The 18659-nt window shown below is 55.2% G+C and overlaps 1 protein-coding gene across 1 annotated transcript; it reads left to right on the forward strand.

Annotated features, from left to right (window-relative positions):
- Nucleotides 1-851: 851 nt before the first annotated feature.
- BIK (BCL2 interacting killer) lies at nucleotides 852-18482 on the forward strand. Its single transcript, XM_032140170.2, has 5 exons — nucleotides 852-894; nucleotides 13274-13441; nucleotides 16816-16914; nucleotides 17618-17747; nucleotides 18354-18482. Exons 2-5 carry the CDS (start codon nucleotides 13281-13283, stop codon nucleotides 18480-18482), a joined length of 519 nt encoding a protein of 172 aa, XP_031996061.2. The 5' UTR covers nucleotides 852-894; nucleotides 13274-13280.
- The last annotated feature ends 177 nt before the right edge of the window (nucleotides 18483-18659 follow it).

The following is an 18659-nucleotide window of genomic DNA, read 5'->3' on the forward strand; positions in this document are numbered from 1 at the left end:
TGGAGTTAGGTCCTACTCATCCCCACGTGGCAGGCTGCCCACCCGCCCACCCCGCCTGGAACCTTTCTGATTTCTCTGTTCCCCCTCCCCCGGGGGCTGTGGGGTCCGTCTCACCAGGTCTGCATGTGAGCCCCCTGCCCCCAATTCCTCCCAGTCCCGCCCGCCTCTTGCGGACCCGGAGCCCCGACGGGAGGGGGAAGGCGGTGGGTGTGTGATGCAGCTGGACGGCTGCGGACGGGCGGCAGTGGAGGGGCAGCCCCCTGGCTTCGGGTATGGATCACTGGATGCTTCTGCTAAGCAAATGTGAACCTCGATTTTCATATTCGTGAAATAGGCTTAAAAACACCTAAGTCCCAAAGCTGCCAGCCTAAGGAGCACACGTTTTTGAACGCTGGCTTCACGCTGTCATTTAAGTCATTTCCTCCGCTTGGAGCCTCGGTTTCCACGTGGATAAAATGATCGTGAAAAAAAGCACCGAGGAGTACTTTGAGCTCGAAGGGAGGCCATCCGTATGAAGGGCCAGATTCTGTCAATGGATCGATTCCCCCAATATTGATGGAAACCCCTGAGTGCACGCCCGTGCTGGGCGCAGGGGAAACAGCGACGCACGGGACAAAACAAGCTTGCAGAACAGCAGGGGGCGGAGAGGCTTTAAACAAGCCAACGGGCGGCACTTGTAGCGGTTCTGTTGCCAATGCCATTTAGACCCCAGTCCAGGATTCCGCGCTCGGGGTGCGAGAGGCCGCTCTGGGGGCGGGGCGGGACCCGGGCGGGACCCAGGCGGGGCGGGAGGGGCGGAGCGCCCGGGCCTATTAGGTCCCGCGCCGGCAGCCGGGCCGCAGACACGAAGCCTCCCGGGTGGCTCACAGACTCTGCCAGCATCGCCGCCGCCAGGTGAGTGCCCCCGACCCTGCTGCCGCCCGCCGCTCCGCCCAGCTCGAGCCCGGCGGTTAGCGCCCAGGCCGCGGCCCGGGTGCCGGGCGGCTGGAAGTGTGGGGACCCGTGCCCAGGTTTTTCAGCTCCAGCAAGTCGCTGGCGGGGCGACGTCTCGGGGCTCCGGCTCCGAAACGTCCCCTTTCTGCCCGGGGCTCCGGGTCCCCGACGGGCGATCGTGCCAGGCGCGGCCCCTGCGGACCTCAGTCTCCGCGCCTGTGCAATGGGGTGGTACCTCTGCGTCTCGCCGCGACGGCAGGACGCCCCATCGCCGCCGCACCGTCCTCGAGTGCGGCTTCCGGGCACCGGGCTCCGATCTCTGGGGTCGTGCGGACCCGGCCAGAGCGCAGCGCGGCACCGCCAGCCCACGGCCGTGGCCGCACAGCCCCGGTGCCCTTAAAAGAGGGAAGATGGCGTCGTGCCCGGTGCCGCCGGGACCGGCCCCCGGAGGCGCTGCGCACCTGAGGAAGGGCCGAGGAAAGGCTTCGTAACGGGACGCCCAGAAAGTCCGGAACAGGAACGTGCACACGGAGCGGCGCGCAGCCGCCCGCCCTCACTTGCCCACGCGCCCTGCACAGGTGCGCCCCAGACTGGGCGGGGACTAGAGCCCGGCTGGGGCGTGAGACCTTGTTTGGTAAATTGGGGGTGCGTCCCTGCGGGTGACCCGAGAGGGGTCCCCCGCCTGCGGGGCGCGGTCAGGACAAGGCTTGTGGGGTTCGGAGCTGGTCATCCTCTGGGCTCTGGCCTCCTAAATGCGATCGCTTTCAAGCCCTTGATTGTCAGTTTTGCTAGAATGAGCCATGATTGTCAGTTTTGCTAGAATGAGCCACTCGTGGGGTAGGATGTGGTTGTTGATGTTGTTGTTGCTCTTACTATTGTAACATTTTTGTTGCTGTTTTAACGCAGTGTTTACTGTGGCCTGGGAGCCCGAGCTTCCCAGGGAGGGTTGGTGTCAGCCTCATGTCCCCACATTAGGAGAGGCGCAGTCTGGTGGGCACTAGCGCCAGGAAGTTCTTAACATCTGTCTGCCCCTGGGAGCAGGAGGCCTCATTTTCCAGGTGGAGAAACAGAGATTTCAGTCCCAGGAGGCACAGAAATGCCAGGGTTGTCTAGCTAGAAGCCAAGGGCCCTTTATGGAACCCAAGCCAAAACCTCTTTCCACTTTCCAGCCCTGTGACCTCGGAAGGGCTATTCCATCTCTCTGAACCTCAGTTTGTTCTGTTCACTCTGCAAAATGTATCCCTGAGGTTTCTGGCCAGGTGAAAGCCCCACTCAAGTTAGTAGCCTCCCTAGAGTTAAGACTACCCCGATTTCTACTTAATCTGGGCACGCCTTTGGAATAAGTTCTCAGGAATGGCACAATTTGGGTGTTTTTTTGTTTTGTTTTGTTTTGTTTTGAAACAGAGCTTTGCTCTTGTTGCCCAGGCTGGAGTGCAATGGCTGGGAATACAGGCGTGAGCCACCTCGCCCGGCTCAAGATTCTTACACATTTGACTTGCCTGTAATCCCAGCACTTTGGGAGGCTAAGGCAGGAGAATTGCTTGAACCCAGGAGGCGGAGATTGCAGTGAGCAGAGATGGTGCCACTGCACTCAGCCTGGGCTAACATGAGACTCTATTCTCAAAAAAAAAAAATTAATAAATTACGTCTTGTGTCACAGAGCTGCAAATAAACCATTTCTCATCCCATCTCAACGGAAGGAGGTAATTGAGGAAGGGCTTGATTGGCCAGTGAGTCTTGAAGCTGACACCACTGCTGGTGGCATTTTCCCCTCTCCCTGGAAAGCATCCTGTTTTTGGCGAACTTATTAAATGTGTAGACAATTAATGGCTTTTTGCTTCCCCTGCTGCAGGCTTAGCGGATCCCATGAGATTTTGGCTACCCTCTGTGCCCAGAACAGTTTGGGCAGTATGGAGGAAGTCTCCGCACCAGTCTTTCTGTTGGTGGTCACCAGGAAGCCAGCAGTGTGTCTGAACTGGACACATGTGGCCTCTTCCTAGCCTCCCTTTGTCCTGCCACTGGTTGGTTGGGGCTGGGCCCTGGGAGAAACATAGAATGTGAGCAAATCAGTCCCCGGCCCCTAAGTTCCTTGTTGGCCCCGAGGCAGGCAGGAGAGGGGCGGGCACAGAGGGCAGCTGATTTTCCTAGTGTCAATATTAGGATGTGACAATACAAAACACCACTGGGCCTCGCCAGGCACTACATAGTAAACCTGTTTTTCTGGGGGTGGGACAGAACTTGGCACCCAGTTAGCCAGACTGAAAAGCCGTGCAGCAAAGAGAGAAAAGCTCACTTGTTTGAGTGAGCATCCTTGTCATTTTGGATATTTAAGATTAAGTATTCTTGACCCCCCCCCCTCCCCGAGACGGAGTCTTGCTCTGTTGCCCAGGCTGGAGTGCAGTGGCGTGATCTCGGCTCAGTGCAACCTCTGCCTCCCAGGTTCAGGTGATTCTCCTGCCTCAGCCTCCCGAGTAGCTGAGATTACAGGCGTGTGCCACCATGCCAGGCTAATTTTTGTATTTTTAATACAGATGGGGTTTCATCACGTTGGCCAGGTGCCAGGTTGGTCTCGAACTCCTGACCTTGTGATCCGCCCGCCTCAGCCTCCCAAAGTGCTGGGATTACAGGTGCAAGCCACCATGCCTGGCCAAGAGATGACATTTATTATGAGTGACAGTATCTTGGAGATTAGAGGCTCCCTTTCATGTGAGGGCAAAGAGAGCCGCCTGATTCCAGGAAGAGCTGAACTTCCCTGTGCAGACAGTGGCACATCATGAAGATAAATCCAAGCTCAGACTGTGAGGTGGTCAGTACGGGTGTGCGCCTCGCAGAGCAACAGGCTCACAGCTGCCTCTTAGTGGGCACTTACTGTATACCATGCATGCAGCATTTCACCTCCTTCTCAGGGCTACATCTGCCCACGGGGCTTTCCCTCCTGCCCTTTAACAGAAGGTGATACCGTCCGGTCCAAGGTGTCCCAGCCAGGAACAGCCTGCCATTGTGAGCCCAGCACCAGATTAACCCCTTCCCTCATTCTCAGGATTTTGCAGTGAACTCTCAGGCCTTCCTCGGGCTGTCTGCATCCTCTCACCAGCTTTCGCTGGGTCCCTGCTCTGTTCTGGGGCCATGCAGGTTCCCCGGCTGGCTGGGGCAGACACACAGGTAAACATTTAACGAGGCCTTGATGGGCTGAGTGCCTAATCCAGGTCTGTTTACCCAAGGTGCTGGGATAACGCAGATGAGGAGCATTTAATTGTGTCCTGGGGAGGGTGGGGAGGAAGTGACCTGTGCCTGAGCCCCAAGGAAGCAGTGAGTCCCCCGTGCCTGCCTGGGGGATGTTGGTAACAGAGGGGAGATGTAAAGGAGGAGTTGGGGTGTGAAAGGGCTGGGGTGCAAGTTCATAGGGGAGACCCAAACACTGAAGCGGAGCCTGGGGGCCGTACCTGCCTCTCAAGCCTCAGGGTCAGGGCCAGGGTGAGCAGTCTTCATATTCTTCAGCTTCAGCGTTTCGGAACTTGTTTTATTTGTTTATTTATTTTTTTGAGATGGAGCCTTGCTCCCATTGCACAGGCTGGAGTGCAGTGGCGCGATCTCGGCTCACTGCAACCTCCACCTCCTAGGTTCAAGTGATTCTCCTTCCTGAGCCTCCCTAGTAGCTGGGATTACAGGCATGCGCCACCATGCCTGGCTAATTTTTGTATTTGTAGTAGAGATGAAGTTTTGCCATGTTGGCCAGGATGGTTGTGAACTCCTGACCTCAGTTGATCCACCCGCCTCAACCTCCCAAAGTGCTAGGATTACAGGCGTGAGCCACCGCGCCTGGCCTATTTTTTATTTTTGAGTGAGTCTTGCTCTGTAGCCCAGGTTGGAGTGTGGTGGCACGATCTTGGCTCACTGCAACCTCTGTCTCTCAGGTTTAAGTGATTCTTCTGCCTTAGTTTCCCGAGTAGCTGGGACTACAGGTGCCCGCCACCACGCCCGGCTCACTTTGGTATTTTTAGTAGAGACACTGTTTCACCAGGTTGACCAGGGGGGTCTTGAACTCCTGACCTTAGTTGATCCATCTGCCCTGACCTCCCAAAGTGCTGGGATTACAGGAGGGAGCCACCGCGCCCCGGCCCAGAACTTGTTTTAAATATGAACTTTTGAAACTTAACAACTGTAGACCCAGGTGGTGGCTTGGCATTCTCTGCCTCCTTCATGGTGATAAAAAGGCACAAGCTTCCCCTTTTGGGGGTCATTTCAAAATCAGTCAAGGGAATTATTAGTCTGTTACGCTTCCCCTACGGTTAGGATTATTTTTATAGGTGTTCGAACAGGAAAGGACATAGAATAAAATCTCCTCCCCTAACTTTTTGATACAGGGTCTCACTCTGTCGCCCAGGCTGGAGTGCAGTGGCGCAGTCACAGCTCACTGCAGACTCAACCTCCTGGGCTCAAGTGATCCTCTCGCCTTGTCCTCTTAAAGTGCTGGGAGCCTCCAAAAGGCTAAGCTGTGAGGTTGGGTAGGTTACATGTATTAAATGCATTTTTTTTTTTTTTTTTTTTGAGACAGTTTGGTTCTTGTCACCCAGGCTGGAGTGTAATGGCATAATCTCGGCTCACTACAACCTCTGCCTCCCAGGTTCAAGTGATTCTCCTGCCTCAGCCTCCCAAGTAGCTGGGATTACAGGCGCTAGCCACCACGGCCGGCTAATTTTTGTATTTTTAGTAGAGACGGGGTTTCACCATGTTAGCCAGGATGGATTCCATCTCCTGACCTCGTGATCCACCGCCTCGGCCTCCCAAAGTGCTGGGATTACAGGCGTGAGCACCGTGCCCGGCCTGGTGAAACCCCGTCTTTACTAAAAATACAAAATTAGCTGGGTGTGGTGGCGTGCACCTGTAGTCCCAGGTACTTGGGAAGTTGAGGTGGAAAGATCACCTGAGCCCAGGGAGGTGGAGACTACAGCGCGCCATGTTCATGCCACTGCACTCCAGCCTGGGTGACAGAGAGACCCTGTCTCAAAATAATAATACTCCATATTGGGCCTCTCACAGGGGAATCCTGGGGGGAGCTGCAGCTCAGGGTGACTCCCATCTTGTCACTAGCCAGGTGACCCCTTCATTCTGGAGCCTTAGCTCTGAAAGCCCCAGGCGGGGGTGCCGTTTCAGACGCACCTTTTCCATTTCAAAGGCTCTGATTCTAGATCTTGAAGCCGGATGCGGCGCTGGCACTCGGCTTCAGTTTCCACTGTGACGGACGGAGGTCTCCCAGGCCCAGCCCAGGCAGCCAAGCCCATCCTGGAATCAGAACACACTGAGCACATTTTGTAGGGTGGCACCTTTTTATCCAAGTTACTAGCTACACATCAGTGTTTAAAGAGAAAAAAGTGAACTTTCTTTTTTTTTTTTTCTTGAAACTTGAGGAAACAAGGTACATACTACGGATTTTTTTTTTCTTTTCTTTTTTTTTTTTTTGAGACAGTCTCGCTCTGTTGCCCAGGCTGGAGTGCGGTGGCGCTATCTCGGCTCACTGAAAGCTCTGCCACCCGGGTTCACGCCATTCTCCTGCCTCAGCCTCCCGAGTAGCTGGGACTACAGGTGCCCGCCACCACGTCTAGCTAATTTTTTTCTTGTATTCTTAGTAGAGACAGGGTTTCACCGTGTTAGTCAAGATGGTCTCGATCTCCTGACCTCGTGATCCGCCCGCCTCAGCCTCCCAGAGTGCTGGGATTATAGGCGTGAGCCACCGCGCCTGGCTTTTTTTTTTTCTTAAAGAAAACTAAATGCATGTCTGCAGCGCGGTGGAAGTGTCTATTTTTCATACTGTGGGGGAAAGTGTGCTGCTTTTTGGAGATGGACTGGAATGTCTGGTTTCTGTCCCTGGGCCCAGCGGCTATGCCTGTTTTCTGTAGAAGGTGCCATAGTGAGACCCAGGGCCACTCCTTCCTGCCTTGGTGCTGTTTAGAGCTGGGAGCCTGTGTACTCCCGGCCTGTTTCTGCCTCCTATTCAACCACTCTGATGTGGGGAGACAAAAAGCAATAGAATTTTTGGACACTGTGGTGAACACGTTGATTTGAACTATTTTAGTAAAAGGAGTAACAAACAGGATTGTGATAGTGTATACTTGGAGCTAAAGGGCTCTTTGTGAGCCTCCAGAAAATAATAACTCATATTTATTGAGCATTCACTCATGACTACTGTACCGGATTTATCTCATTTAATCTTCACAGCAACCCCAGGAGGTAGATTTTACTGAGGAGGAAACTGAGGTACAGAGAAGCTAGCTGCTTCCCCAAGAGTAGCCCATGTATGAGTGAAGCTGAGCAGGCTGGCCCCAGAGCCCAAGCCCCCTACCCCTGCTGCAGCTGACGTTTCAGGGATGACAGCGTCAAGGGCCCTGATCCCCTTGGTCTTGAACTAAGCTCCTGCGACCTGCCCGCTTCGGCCTCCCGAAGGGCTGTGATGACAGCGCAGTGGTGCCTGCGATCTATGGCTTCAATTTTTCAGGGCTGCCAGGTCCATGCAGGGTGTGTGTGGGATGTATCCCTAGAAATCAAAGGTCATGTGCGTGTGTGACTGGTGGATGCTGATTGTCGCACTACCCTCCAGAAAGGCAGCAGCATGTGCAGTCCACTGTGGCATCCTGAGCTGTGAGTGGCCTCTGGTCTCCTCTCTTCTAAGGCTGTTCATTGTGTTAACCAGCTTTTCTGGAGCCCCTGCTAGGTGGTGGAAAATGGGCAGTAGTGTATCTTTTCATCCTTTCAGCAGCCCTGGAGGCCTGGCTGTTTCTGCAAGGCTCAGAGGTGAGCTGGTTGTTCTGCCTCACACAGCAGGGGCCGAGCAGGGGGTGGAACTGAGGTCCAGCCTGGCTGCAGGCTCAGGGCATTTCCTGCTGGGCTGCACTGGAGTTGTGTGTGCTCCAAGGGCTTTGCGTCCCCCACCCACATGGCCAGGGCCAGGCTGTGACTGGGAGGGTTGCAGGTAGAAGACTGGACCAGGGTTTTCTAGCTGGGCCCACTCAGCTGGCCCTCCCTGTGACCCCAGCGTGGCCCCTGACCCTCTCGATTTGCCTGCCTGTGAAATGGAAAGTGTCAGATCCCACCTGCTTGGCTTTCACAGGACTGGGTGAGGTCATGAGAGTCTGAGGGTCCCTACCAGGAGTTCAACCTTACCCTCAGGTCCAGCCCCACCCACCTCTGCCCCCAACCCCGCTCTGACACTCCTGCAGCCTCAGCCCTTAGACACCTGCTGAGGGCTGTGCAGGACACATTGCTACTTGCTTGTGCTTCTGCGCAACCTGGGAGGGGCTTGGGAGGTAAATGGCGTTTCCCCATCTTCCAGATGAGCCATAGGCGAGCTGTTGAGTGCAGAGGTGTTCACCAAATGCAGGCTGCTCTGTCCAGAACCTGCCCTCCCTCCCACTCTGAGCCCTGCAGGTGCCCTCAAGGCCGTGGGTGTGGCACTCTTTTCTGCACATACTAGATTTGCATCCTAACCTCTTAGGGTAAAATAGGGCTTCTGACTGGCGCCTGGTGTTTCCACTGGTGAATGTGTAGGAGGCTAAGTGTGGGCTGTAGCCTGGGTGGGGACACATGGCTAGGTGTGTCTTCCTTCACCAAAGAAGGGTTTCAACTACTCATTTGCAAGTTTTCTTTAAAAAAAAAAAGATAATAAAAACCAGTCCAGTTTCCTGGATCTGCAGCTGCAGTGACCTCACAGTGGGTCCTCTGGGAATAGATTGCCTTCATGTCTTCAGTCAACAAACATATGTCTGCTCTATGCCAGGCCTTGGGCTGAGAACCAGAAACTGATAAGAGCAGCAGCTCCTCTCTTAGCGGTTTACTCTGTGCCGGATCATTTCATCCCGACAACAGTCCTGTGCAATGGGTGTTACTAGTATCTCCATTCTAATTTTTTGTTTTTTTTTCTGATATGGAGTCTTGCCCTGTAGCCCAGCCTGGAGTGCAGTGGTCAGCTGGAGCCAGAGGGGAGCAGAGACAGGGGCTGCAGGACCCCCAGGAGGCCCCCAAGCAGACTCTGAGGGTCCAAGGAGGTGATGCCTGAATAGGCCAGCCTCATACCCATCCTCTCAGTACTTTGGGAGGCCCAGGTGGCAGTTGAAGCCAGGAGTTCCGAGACAAGCCTGGGCAACAAAGCAAGACCTTATCTCTGCAGCAGTTCTATAAAAATGAGCCAGGTGCAGTGGTACATAGCTGTCCAGTTACCTGCAGGCTGAGGTGGGATGATTGCCTGAGCCCAAGAGTTTGAGGCTATAGTGAGCCATGATCAGGCCACTGCACTCCAGCCTGGGCAAAAGAGTGAGACCCTGTCTGTGAAAAAAAAAATAATAATAAAATTTAATTTTTTAAAAAAGACCAATAGGCATAGGCATGGGCCAGTCTGAGGTTGGCTGGTGAGCTCTGCACATTGGAAGACTTTGGAGGCATGACAGGACCAGGCACCATCCATGGAAAGCGTACTTGAGTGTGGTTAGAGCAGGAACCAAGATTGGGGTGGCAGGGCCACAGGGGGAGGGCCTATTGATGTGGCACAAGCCCCCCACTTTTTTTTTGAGACAAGTCTTCCTCTGTCACCCAGGCTGGAGTGCAATCTTGGCTCACTGCAACTTCTGCCTCCTGCCTCAGCCTCCCAAGTAGCTGGGATTATAGGTGAGCGCCACCATACCTGGCTAATTTTTGTAGTTTTAGTGGAGATGGCATTTCACCATGTTAGCCAGGCTAGTCTCAAACTCCTAAGCTCAGGTGATCCACCTGCCTCCACCTCTCCAAGTGCTGGGATTACAGGCGTGAGCCGCACCGCACCAGGCCAGGTCTAGGGAGCCGAACAGAGCAGTGACAGGGTCAGGGTTGAGGCTGCTACCTTGAGATTGGGCTGGAGAGAACGCCACTGAAGGCTGGAGACCAGTAAGGCATTCAGAGCTGGTGCAAGGTAGGAGCTGACCAGGACTGGGCCTCCCTTGGGCTCGTGGGGTGGCCAGGAGAGACCAGAGCAGGAGGTTGCTGCTGTAAGGACCCTCCTGGGCAGGCCCCCCACCTTCCACTCCCTGGCTCCACACCGAGTTTCCCCATGCAGATCTGGGCCCCAAGGCCAGCCTAGGCCCGGTTGGTGATGGGATCTTCGCCATTCCTATCAAGTCAATCTTAGGGCCTGGGCTCAGAGGCCGGATGTTAAAGGCTCAGATTAGGTCATTTCTTTGATGTGGTAGAGGGTAATGAGTTAATCCAAAGTGCTGTAATCCCAGTACTTTGGGAGGCTGAGGTGGGTGGATCACTCGAGATCAGGAGTTGAGACCAGCCTGGCCAACATGGCGAAACCCCGTCTCTACTAAAAATACAAAAATTAGTTTGGCGTGGTGGCATGTGCCTGTAATCCCAGGTACTTGGGAGTCTGAGGCAGGGAGTCTGAGGCAGGAGAATCACTTGAACCTGGGAGGCGGAGGTTGCAGCTGAGCTGAGATGACACCACTGCACTCCAGCCTGGGCAACAGAGTGAGACTCTGTCTCAAAAAATAAAACAAAACAAAACACTACCACCAACAAAAACACAATAGATGGGGAAACTGAGGCTGGGGCAGGAAGGGTTGGGCTAGGGTATCAACCTAAGGTGAGACGTGAACCTGGGCCTACGCGGATGGGGAGGTTGGCGGGGTGGGGAGCTTGAAAGGGTCTTGCAGGCAGAGCGTGGGTGACTGACTCCTCAGGTGGGCCTGACCTGCACTCTGCTGCAGACCCTGGACAGCGTAGCCCACTCTGGTGGCTGGGGCCTTCTTCCTATCTGGCGCCTAAGGATTCTGGGAATGCCTGCTGGGTAAGGGGGCTGTTGGGACAGTGGGTCAAGGCGAGGCTCAGGGCAGCTCACAGCTCAGCTCACAGTGAGCCGAGGTTCCACTGTCGCTGTGGCTTTGTGGGGCATGGAGGTACTGGGGTCTCCGGGAGCACAGAGCAGGAGACTGCCTTTTTTGAGGGGAAGGGAAAGGGGGGAAAAGCAAACAAGGGCTGGAGCTGCTTTCCTAGGGAAATGGCATTTGCATAGACACCCAAGGCAGCTGGAAGTTCTGGACACAGTTCTTCTAATGCCACCTCAACACGCACACGGCTGGCTGTCTATACAATGTAAAACAACTCATCTGTGAAATTTTATTTTTTCTTTTTGAGTCAGAATCTAGCTCCTCCTCCCAGGTTCAAGCTGGGATTACAGGCATATGTCACCATGCCTGGCTAATTTTGTATTTTTATTAGAGGCGGGGTTTTACCATGTTGGCCAGGCTGGTCTCAAACTCCTGACCTCAGGTGATCCGCCCGTCTCAGCCTCCCAAAGTGCTAGGATTACAGGCGTGAGCCACCGCACCTGGCCCATCCATCTCCCTTGAATGCTGAAAGCAAGTCGTGAGCACACGCTTGTGCCTAGGTCTGTGGGAGGGCGGCCCTATGCGTCCTGCCTGCCGTCAGTTCTCTCTCGCCTGAGGGGCAGGGAGACTTGGAGCTCTGTCCCTTCTTGGTTTAGTCATGAACTTCTCTAAGCCTCAGTGTCCTGTGTGAACAAACAGTTCAGTGAGATGGTGGGAGGGCGGAGTGTTCTATCAGCAGGCATGGGGAATTAAAAATTAAGAACACCCAGGGCATTATGGTAAGAAAACAATGAGTTGAAGCATAAAGGTAATGGTTAGTGCCAACTTCCTCCCAGTGTGCCAGGCCCTGTTCAAAGTACATGAAGGAGTTCCTTATCTCGTCTTCCCAATAGCCCAGGGCGGGGCTCTCAGACCATGAAACCCATTTCACAGATGAAGAAACTGACACACTGCTGCTAACTGCCAGAGCCTGGCTTTGAACTAGGCCATTAGATTCCCATGCCACAGTCATCATCATCATCATCTAGATCTAAGGCTGTTTGGTACCCTGTGGGGTAAATGTGGCGTACATGATGGTGAATCAGGTCGCAGAACCCTTCTCTGCCATCATGATGAAACACTTGTTGGCATGGGAATTTGCAGTGATCATAGTTAGGAAGGCCTTTGGTGGCAAAGAACAGGAAACTCAGTGAATGGTGATGAGGACACATTTGGGTTCATTTTTCTTACACACAGTTGGAGCAGACAGCTCAGCGACACCCTCAGGCCTGGCCGCTCTCTGCCTCCCCGCTCTGCTCTTCTTGGCCAGCCTCTGCAGCTCCATCTTTGAAGGAGCTGCCCTGGCTGTATCTGCTCCCTGGCATCCAACCCCTGCCTCCAGTCTCTGAGCCCTCATTGACCAGAACTGGGTTACACGGTTGTCACCAGCTGCAAGGGATGCTGGGAAGCTGAGGGAGAGGAGGGCCATGGTTGGCTTAGATGAATGAGGATGCAGGGCCACCCCGAAGAAAATTGGGGTTCTATCAGCAAGGAGCCAGGTGGAATGGATATTGGAGAGGTAAATAGCATCTGCCAGTAAAGAAGGCTGTAAAACACTGTATGGGGTGATCCCATTTGTGAAGAAGGATGTGTGATGCGCACACGTGTTTAGGAAAAACACTAGAAGAATTAACGATGGTCTCTCTGGGGATTGTGGTACGTTTTTCTCATGCTGCCTCTCTGCCTTTCTTCTCAAGAGAAACAGCAGACACCAAAGAACAGGTGTAGCCTTCTGTTAAGTGGTACAGAGGAATCGCCCTGCAGCCTGGCCTCTGTCCCCTGTGCTGACAGCAGGTGCCTGGGTTTTCTGCTTTGACAGGTTCTTGAGGGCTGGTGTCGGGAGAGAACTTCTAATATTATACTCTGATTTTGTTTCACAAAGAAGAAAAAGGCCGGGCGTGGTAGCTCACGTCTGTAATCCCAGCACGTTGGGAGGCCGAGGTGGGGCGGATCACTTTGAGGTCAGGAGTTCAAGACTAGCCTGGCCGACATGGTGAAACCCTTGTCTTTACTAAAAATACAAAATAATTAGCCAGGTGTAGTGGCGCATGCCTGTAGTTCCAGCTACTCGGGAGGCTGAGGCAGGAGAATTGCTTGAACCCAGGAGGCGGAGGTTGCAGTGAGTGAGATTGTGCCACTGCACTCCAGCCTGGGCGACAAAGCAAGACTCAGTATCCAAAAACAAAGAAGAAAGAAAGGGCCCTTATGAATCATCTTCAAGTCCCTCCCTTCCAAGAACAGAGATGCTGGGCAACTTGCCCAGAGGCACACAGCCAGCATGTAGCAGGATTTATGCCCGTGGGAGCTGGGGTTGGGGGATATTGACGGCTTTAGCGGATCAAAAGAGCGGGTGAGTAGGGCTATGCAAACTGGGGGTCATCCTGTGAGAGAGCCCCCAGACTGCTCAGTTCTTAGGGGTCCAGTCATATGCTGTCTTTTTGCCCCAGAGGAGAAATGTCCGAAGTAAGACCCATCTCCAGAGACATCTTGATGGAGAGCCTCCTGTATGAGCAGCTCCTGGAACCCCCAACCATGGAGGTTCTTGGCGTGACTGGCCCTGAAGAGGACCTGGACCCTATGGAGGACTTCGATCCTTTGCAGTGCATGGAGGGCAGGTAGGTCCCCATGGCCTGCCCCACCCCATGCCTGATAGTGACTTCAGGGTGGGCTGGATGAGCAGACCTTCTGTGAGTGGGGGAGCACCTGCAGATGCCTCCCAGGCGGGGCCTCCGAGAGGAAGATTTCTCGGATGTGGGCATGGAGGCTTCTGCCCTGGGAGCGGCTTCACTTTGCTGCCCCACCCTCCCCTGACTGACACCCACTCACAGACCCCTGGACAGCCAGCATGTTCACAGTCCCAAGATGGACCTGGGGCCACTGGCTGTCAAAAGGGCACAGTGTTTGGGCCTCAGGGAGCTAGACAGGCCCTTAGCGACCTGCTGAGTACATCAAGGCCTCTTGAAGGAGGTGGCTCTGTTGCCAGAAAGGGGACCTGATCCAGATCCCAAGAGAGGGTTCTTAGATCTCAAGCAAGAAAGAATTTGGGCCACACGCAGCGGCTCGCACCTGGAATCCCAGCACTTAGGGAGGCTGAGGCAGGAGGATCACTTGATGTCAGGAGTTCGAGACCAGCCTGGCCAACATGGCAAAACCCTGTCTCTACCAGAAATACAAAAAGTAGCTGGGCCCGGTGGCACATGTCTGTAGTCCCAGCTATTCGGGGGGCTGAGGCAGGAGAATCTCTTGAACCCAGGAGGCAGAGGTTGCAGTGACCCAAGGTTGCAAAAATGCACTCTAGCCTGGGCAACAGAGCCAGACTCCATCTCAAACAAAGAAAACCGACTCTGTAGGCAGAGCAGCGGCATGGGCTGCTCAACTGAATATACTTCGTTATTTCCTGATTACATCCTAAACAAGGGGCGGATTATTCATGAGTTTCTGGGTAAGGGGTGGGCAGCTCCCGGAACTGAGGGTTCCTCCTCCTTTTAGACAATATAGGGCAACTTCCTGACGTTGCCGTGGCATTTGTAAACTGTCGTGGCACTGGTGGGAGTGACTCCAACATGCTAATATAGTTGGTGCACAATGAATAGTGAGGATGACTGGAGGTCACTTTTGTGGCCATCTTGGCTTTGGTGGGCTTTGGCTGGCGTCTTTGCTGAATCCTGTTTTATCAGCAGGGTCTTTGTAACCTGTATCTTATGCTGATGTCCTATCTCATCCTGTGACTTAGAATTCCTAGCCTCCTGGGAATGCAACCCAGTAGGTCTCAGCCTTTTGTTACCCAGCCCCTATTCAAGATGGAGTCGCTCTGGTTCAGTTGCCTCTGACGGCTCTCATTTTAGAAAACCAGAACCGGGCGGGACGCTGTGGCTCATGCTTGTAATCCCAGCACTTTGGGAGGCTGAGGTGAGCGGATCACCTGAGGTTGGGAGTTCGAGAGTAGCCTGGCCAACATGGTGAAACCCAACCTCTACTAAAAATAAAAATATTACTCAGGTATGGGGTGGGGGTGGCGGGGGGAATGGGCGCCTGTAGTCCCAGCTACTTAGGAGGCTGAGGCAGGAAAATCACTTGAACCCGGGAGGTGGAGGTTGCCGTGAGCCCTGAGATCGCACCACTGCACTCCAGCCTGGGCAACAGAGTAAGACTCCGTCTCACAAAAAAAGAGAAAGAAAAGAAAGAGAAAGAAAAACGAAAGAAAATCAGAACCTATGGAAGAGCCTGAGGAGGCCATGCAGTTCCTGGTCCCGGTTTCAAAGAATCGCTGAGGCATGAAGAAGAGATCTTCCTCAGACTGACAAGGGCCCTGGAGGCAGCAGGATTTGCTTGGGGTTTCAGGGGCCAAGGTCTAGTAGGACCTGACCCTTGCACTTTGTCAGCTGCTCCCAGCTATGTCCAGCACATGGCAGCATACCCAGATGTCCAGGCACACCCTGCCTTCCCAGCCTTTTTTTGAGACAGACTTGTCACCCAGTGGGTGTATGGCATGATTTGGTTTTGCAACCCACCCCCGGTTCAAGATTTTCTGCCTTGTGTTGCCCAGGCTGGAGTACAGTGGCATGATCTCTGCTCACCCCAAGCTCCACCTCCCTGGTTTATGCCATTCTCCTGCCTCAGCCTCCTGAGTAGCTGGCACTACGGGCACCCGCCGCCACACCCAGCAAATTTTTTGTATTTTTAGTAGAGACGGGGTTTCATCATGTTAGCCAGAATGGTCTCGATCTCCTGACCTCGTGATCCGCCTGCCTCGGCCTCCCAAAAAGTGCTGGGATTCCAGGCGTGAGCCACCGCGCCCGGCCAGGACTGGCACTTTCATTATTCCCCTGGTACAGATGAGGAACGTGAGCAGCTGACCTCAGTAGTTTCTACTCTGACCCTGGAAGAGAATGGTCAGGTCTGACCTGGGCTGTTGCTTTCTGCTGGGGAATCCTGGCTCTGATGTGGCACCTCCCACAGGCCAGGGACCAGCTCCAGGTTCCCCAGGATTCTTTTCTGCTCAGGATTTTTTTTTTTCAGCCTCAGGATTTTTAGTCATTAAGGATTGGGCTGGCTGGGATTTTAGAACTGGAGGCACCTGTCCATTAATGGACAAGGTTGGAGGACATGAAGCCTGGGGCAGTGTTTTCCTGAGGTTCCCCAGGGTAACAGGAGGTAGGACCACAGCCCACCCCTGTACCCCTCCCACCTGCATCCCCTCCAAGTAGGGAGTGTAGGCCCAGGGCATTGGCAGGTCAGGTGGTGGGGCCAGGGCCCAGGCCCGGCCTCAGCTCAGGGCCCCTTGGAGTCCCACTTCCCTGGGAATTCCCCCGCTGTAGTCACTGGGATGGAATGCACACAGGTCCCTGGTGGAAGCCCAGACCAGCAAGCTGGGAGGGTGGGGAGTGTCTTAGTCTTTGTGTGGGAGTGGATGCAGGTGGGGTGTAGGATCAAGGATGTGGCTTAGTGGGGGGCCCACTAGGGGCTTCTTAGTCCCCCCATTCTGAGAGGGGTGGTGCCAGCAGGGCTGGTTTCAGGATTGGGAACCAGGACACAGGTCTTAGAGCCCCCTCACCTCCCACAAAGGAAGGTAAGCTGCAACCCCTGTGGGAAGGGGGCTCAGCCATCCGGGGGACTCAGCACGCCCAGACCTGCCCCATCCCCTTGGCCGGCCTCAGCCATCCGGGGGCTCAGCACTCCCAGACCTGCCCGTTCCCCTTGTCCACCGTTTCCACCAAAGCCCACAGGTGGGCCTGCCCAGGATTCTTTTTGAAATAGCTTGCACCTCTGGGGCCACCCACGGATGGGACATCACGGGTATCTCTGAATCCAAGTGGGAGCCGGAAGGGGGATACAGGGAGGCCCACTCACTGCCTGCCCCGAATCTGACACCATCTCTTATCCTCTGGGCCACTCCCAGCTGCACACAATCCATCGGCTGGGTGGGTCCAGGTGCATGTGGCCTCCACGGCACAGCCACACCCCTAACTCCTCTGTGTGCTCCCTGCAGTGACGCGTTGGCCCCGCGGCTGGCCTGCATCGCGGACGAGATGGACGTGAGCCTCAGGGCCCCGCGCCTGGCCCAGCTCTCCGAGGTGGCCATGCACAGGTAGCCAGCCTATGCCCTATGCCTCTACACCTGGGGAGGGGCCCTGGGCGGTGGGTGGAGGCCCTGAACACAGCATAGGGCTGGGCCCTGAGGAAGCTCTGAGGGGGATGTGCCTTGACACACTCTGGGGTTGTACTGAAACCCTTGGCTGCTTCCCGCACCTCCCCTGGGAGCCCCCAGCTCCTGGCACTCGCCCCCTGCCACCTGTCCCTGGCATTCCTGGGCAACAAAGCAGAGCCCAGGGCCCTTTTCTCTCTCGCTGTCCTCCTCGAGCCCAGATGGTACATTTCCACTGTGGTCTGAAAAGGAGGTGCTACGTGAGCTCGGATCCTAGACCCTGGGGGCTGGGCCTCTCAGCTAGCCTCCAGTGGGGGAACAGAGTGGGCAGTGGCTTTCGAGGGCCCTGTAGAATGCGGGTTATTTTCCATGTGGCCAGCTCCGGAAGACAGGGCCAAACATCCGGTGGGCTGGCGGGCGGCTGGCTGGCGGAGGAAGCAGGAAATTGGAATGAATTTGACCACAAACAGCCCATACCACGCGGCCCCTGCAGGTGGAGGCGCCCACGGAAAGGGCCCCGGGTGGCTGTGGGGTGAGAGGGCACAGGCCCCTGCTCCCCACAGTTGTGATGGTGTCATGTAAGTACAGGCTGTCCCTACCTGTTCCTGCAGTAATGGCTTTGTGCCCCCATCCTCTTTGTCTGTAGCCTGGGTCTGGCTTTCATCTATGACCAGACTGAGGACATCAGGGATGTTCTTAGAAGTTTCATGGACGGTTTCACCACCTTTAAGGAGAACATAATAAGGCTCTGGAGATCCCCGAACCCCGGGTCCTGGGTAAGAGCCTTGAGATTCCTGATCCTGACTTGCGCTGCGGCCAGTGGGGGCTGTCAGAGCCATTCCTCAGGGCGCCACAGTCCCCACCACTCCCCACAGTCCCCACCACTCCCTGTCATCTTCTGTGTCACCTATGTCCACATCTGCCTGGTCCCATGGGCTTTTGGGTTTGAGATTCCTGGTTGTGAGTGCACAAACCAATGCAGGGTCCTGGGTCTCCCTCTGGCCCGAGAGCCTTCACCTGGCAGGCAGGACTCTCGTCTCCTGGCCACGGCAGGGGCCTCCCTGAGCAGCCTTCCTGGTAGCCTGGTCCCATGGTGCCCACTCTGCACCGCCCACCACCAGAGCAGCTGACCGCCCTCACCTGTGTCCACCAGGTGTCTTTGCCTGTGTCCCGCAGACTGGCAGGCCCAGGCCACGCTGGCCTCTCTGGCCATGTCCTCAGGGCCACTTTCCCCCTCTCCTGAACTCCTTCCTTCTCTGGTGCCCTGGAGCTCCTTCCCAGTCCCCACCTCCCTGGGCTTCCCCTTGGCACTCCGCTGTCACCCGTCTGGCCCCATTGCTGGGGCGTGCCCCGAGCCTGACTCCTCTGCTTTGCTCCCACAGGTGTCCCGCGAACAGATGCTGCTGGTGCTGCTGCTGCTGCTGCTGCTAGAGCTGCTGCTGCTGCTGGTGGTGCTGCTGCTGCTGCTGCTGGCGCTGCTCAGCGGGGGCCTGTACCTGCTGCTCAATTGAGGCCCCGGTGTCTCAGGGCGGGGCGGGCCCCACCCCCGTGACCACTGCCCTGGAGGTGGCGGCCTGCTGCTGTTGTCTTTTTAATTGTTTTCTCACGATGCCTTTTTATATTTAAACTCTGAGATAGTGCTGGAACACTGCTGAGGTTTTATACTCAGGTTTTTGGGTTTTTTTAAT

This window comes from Hylobates moloch, unplaced genomic scaffold, assembly GCF_009828535.3.
Source record: "Hylobates moloch isolate HMO894 unplaced genomic scaffold, HMol_V3 SCAFFOLD_19, whole genome shotgun sequence".
NCBI classification, from domain to species: domain Eukaryota; kingdom Metazoa; phylum Chordata; class Mammalia; order Primates; family Hylobatidae; genus Hylobates; species Hylobates moloch.

Coding starts and splice junctions, on each gene's coding strand:
- BIK (XM_032140170.2), top strand. CDS start 13,281: ATGTCCGAAGTAAGACCCATCTCCAGAGACATCTTGATGGAGAGCCTC. Junction 13,442..16,815: donor TTGCAGTGCATGGAGGGCAG/GTAGGTCCCCAT, acceptor TGCTCCCTGCAG/TGACGCGTTGGCCCCGCGGC. Junction 16,915..17,617: donor TCCGAGGTGGCCATGCACAG/GTAGCCAGCCTA, acceptor CTTTGTCTGTAG/CCTGGGTCTGGCTTTCATCT.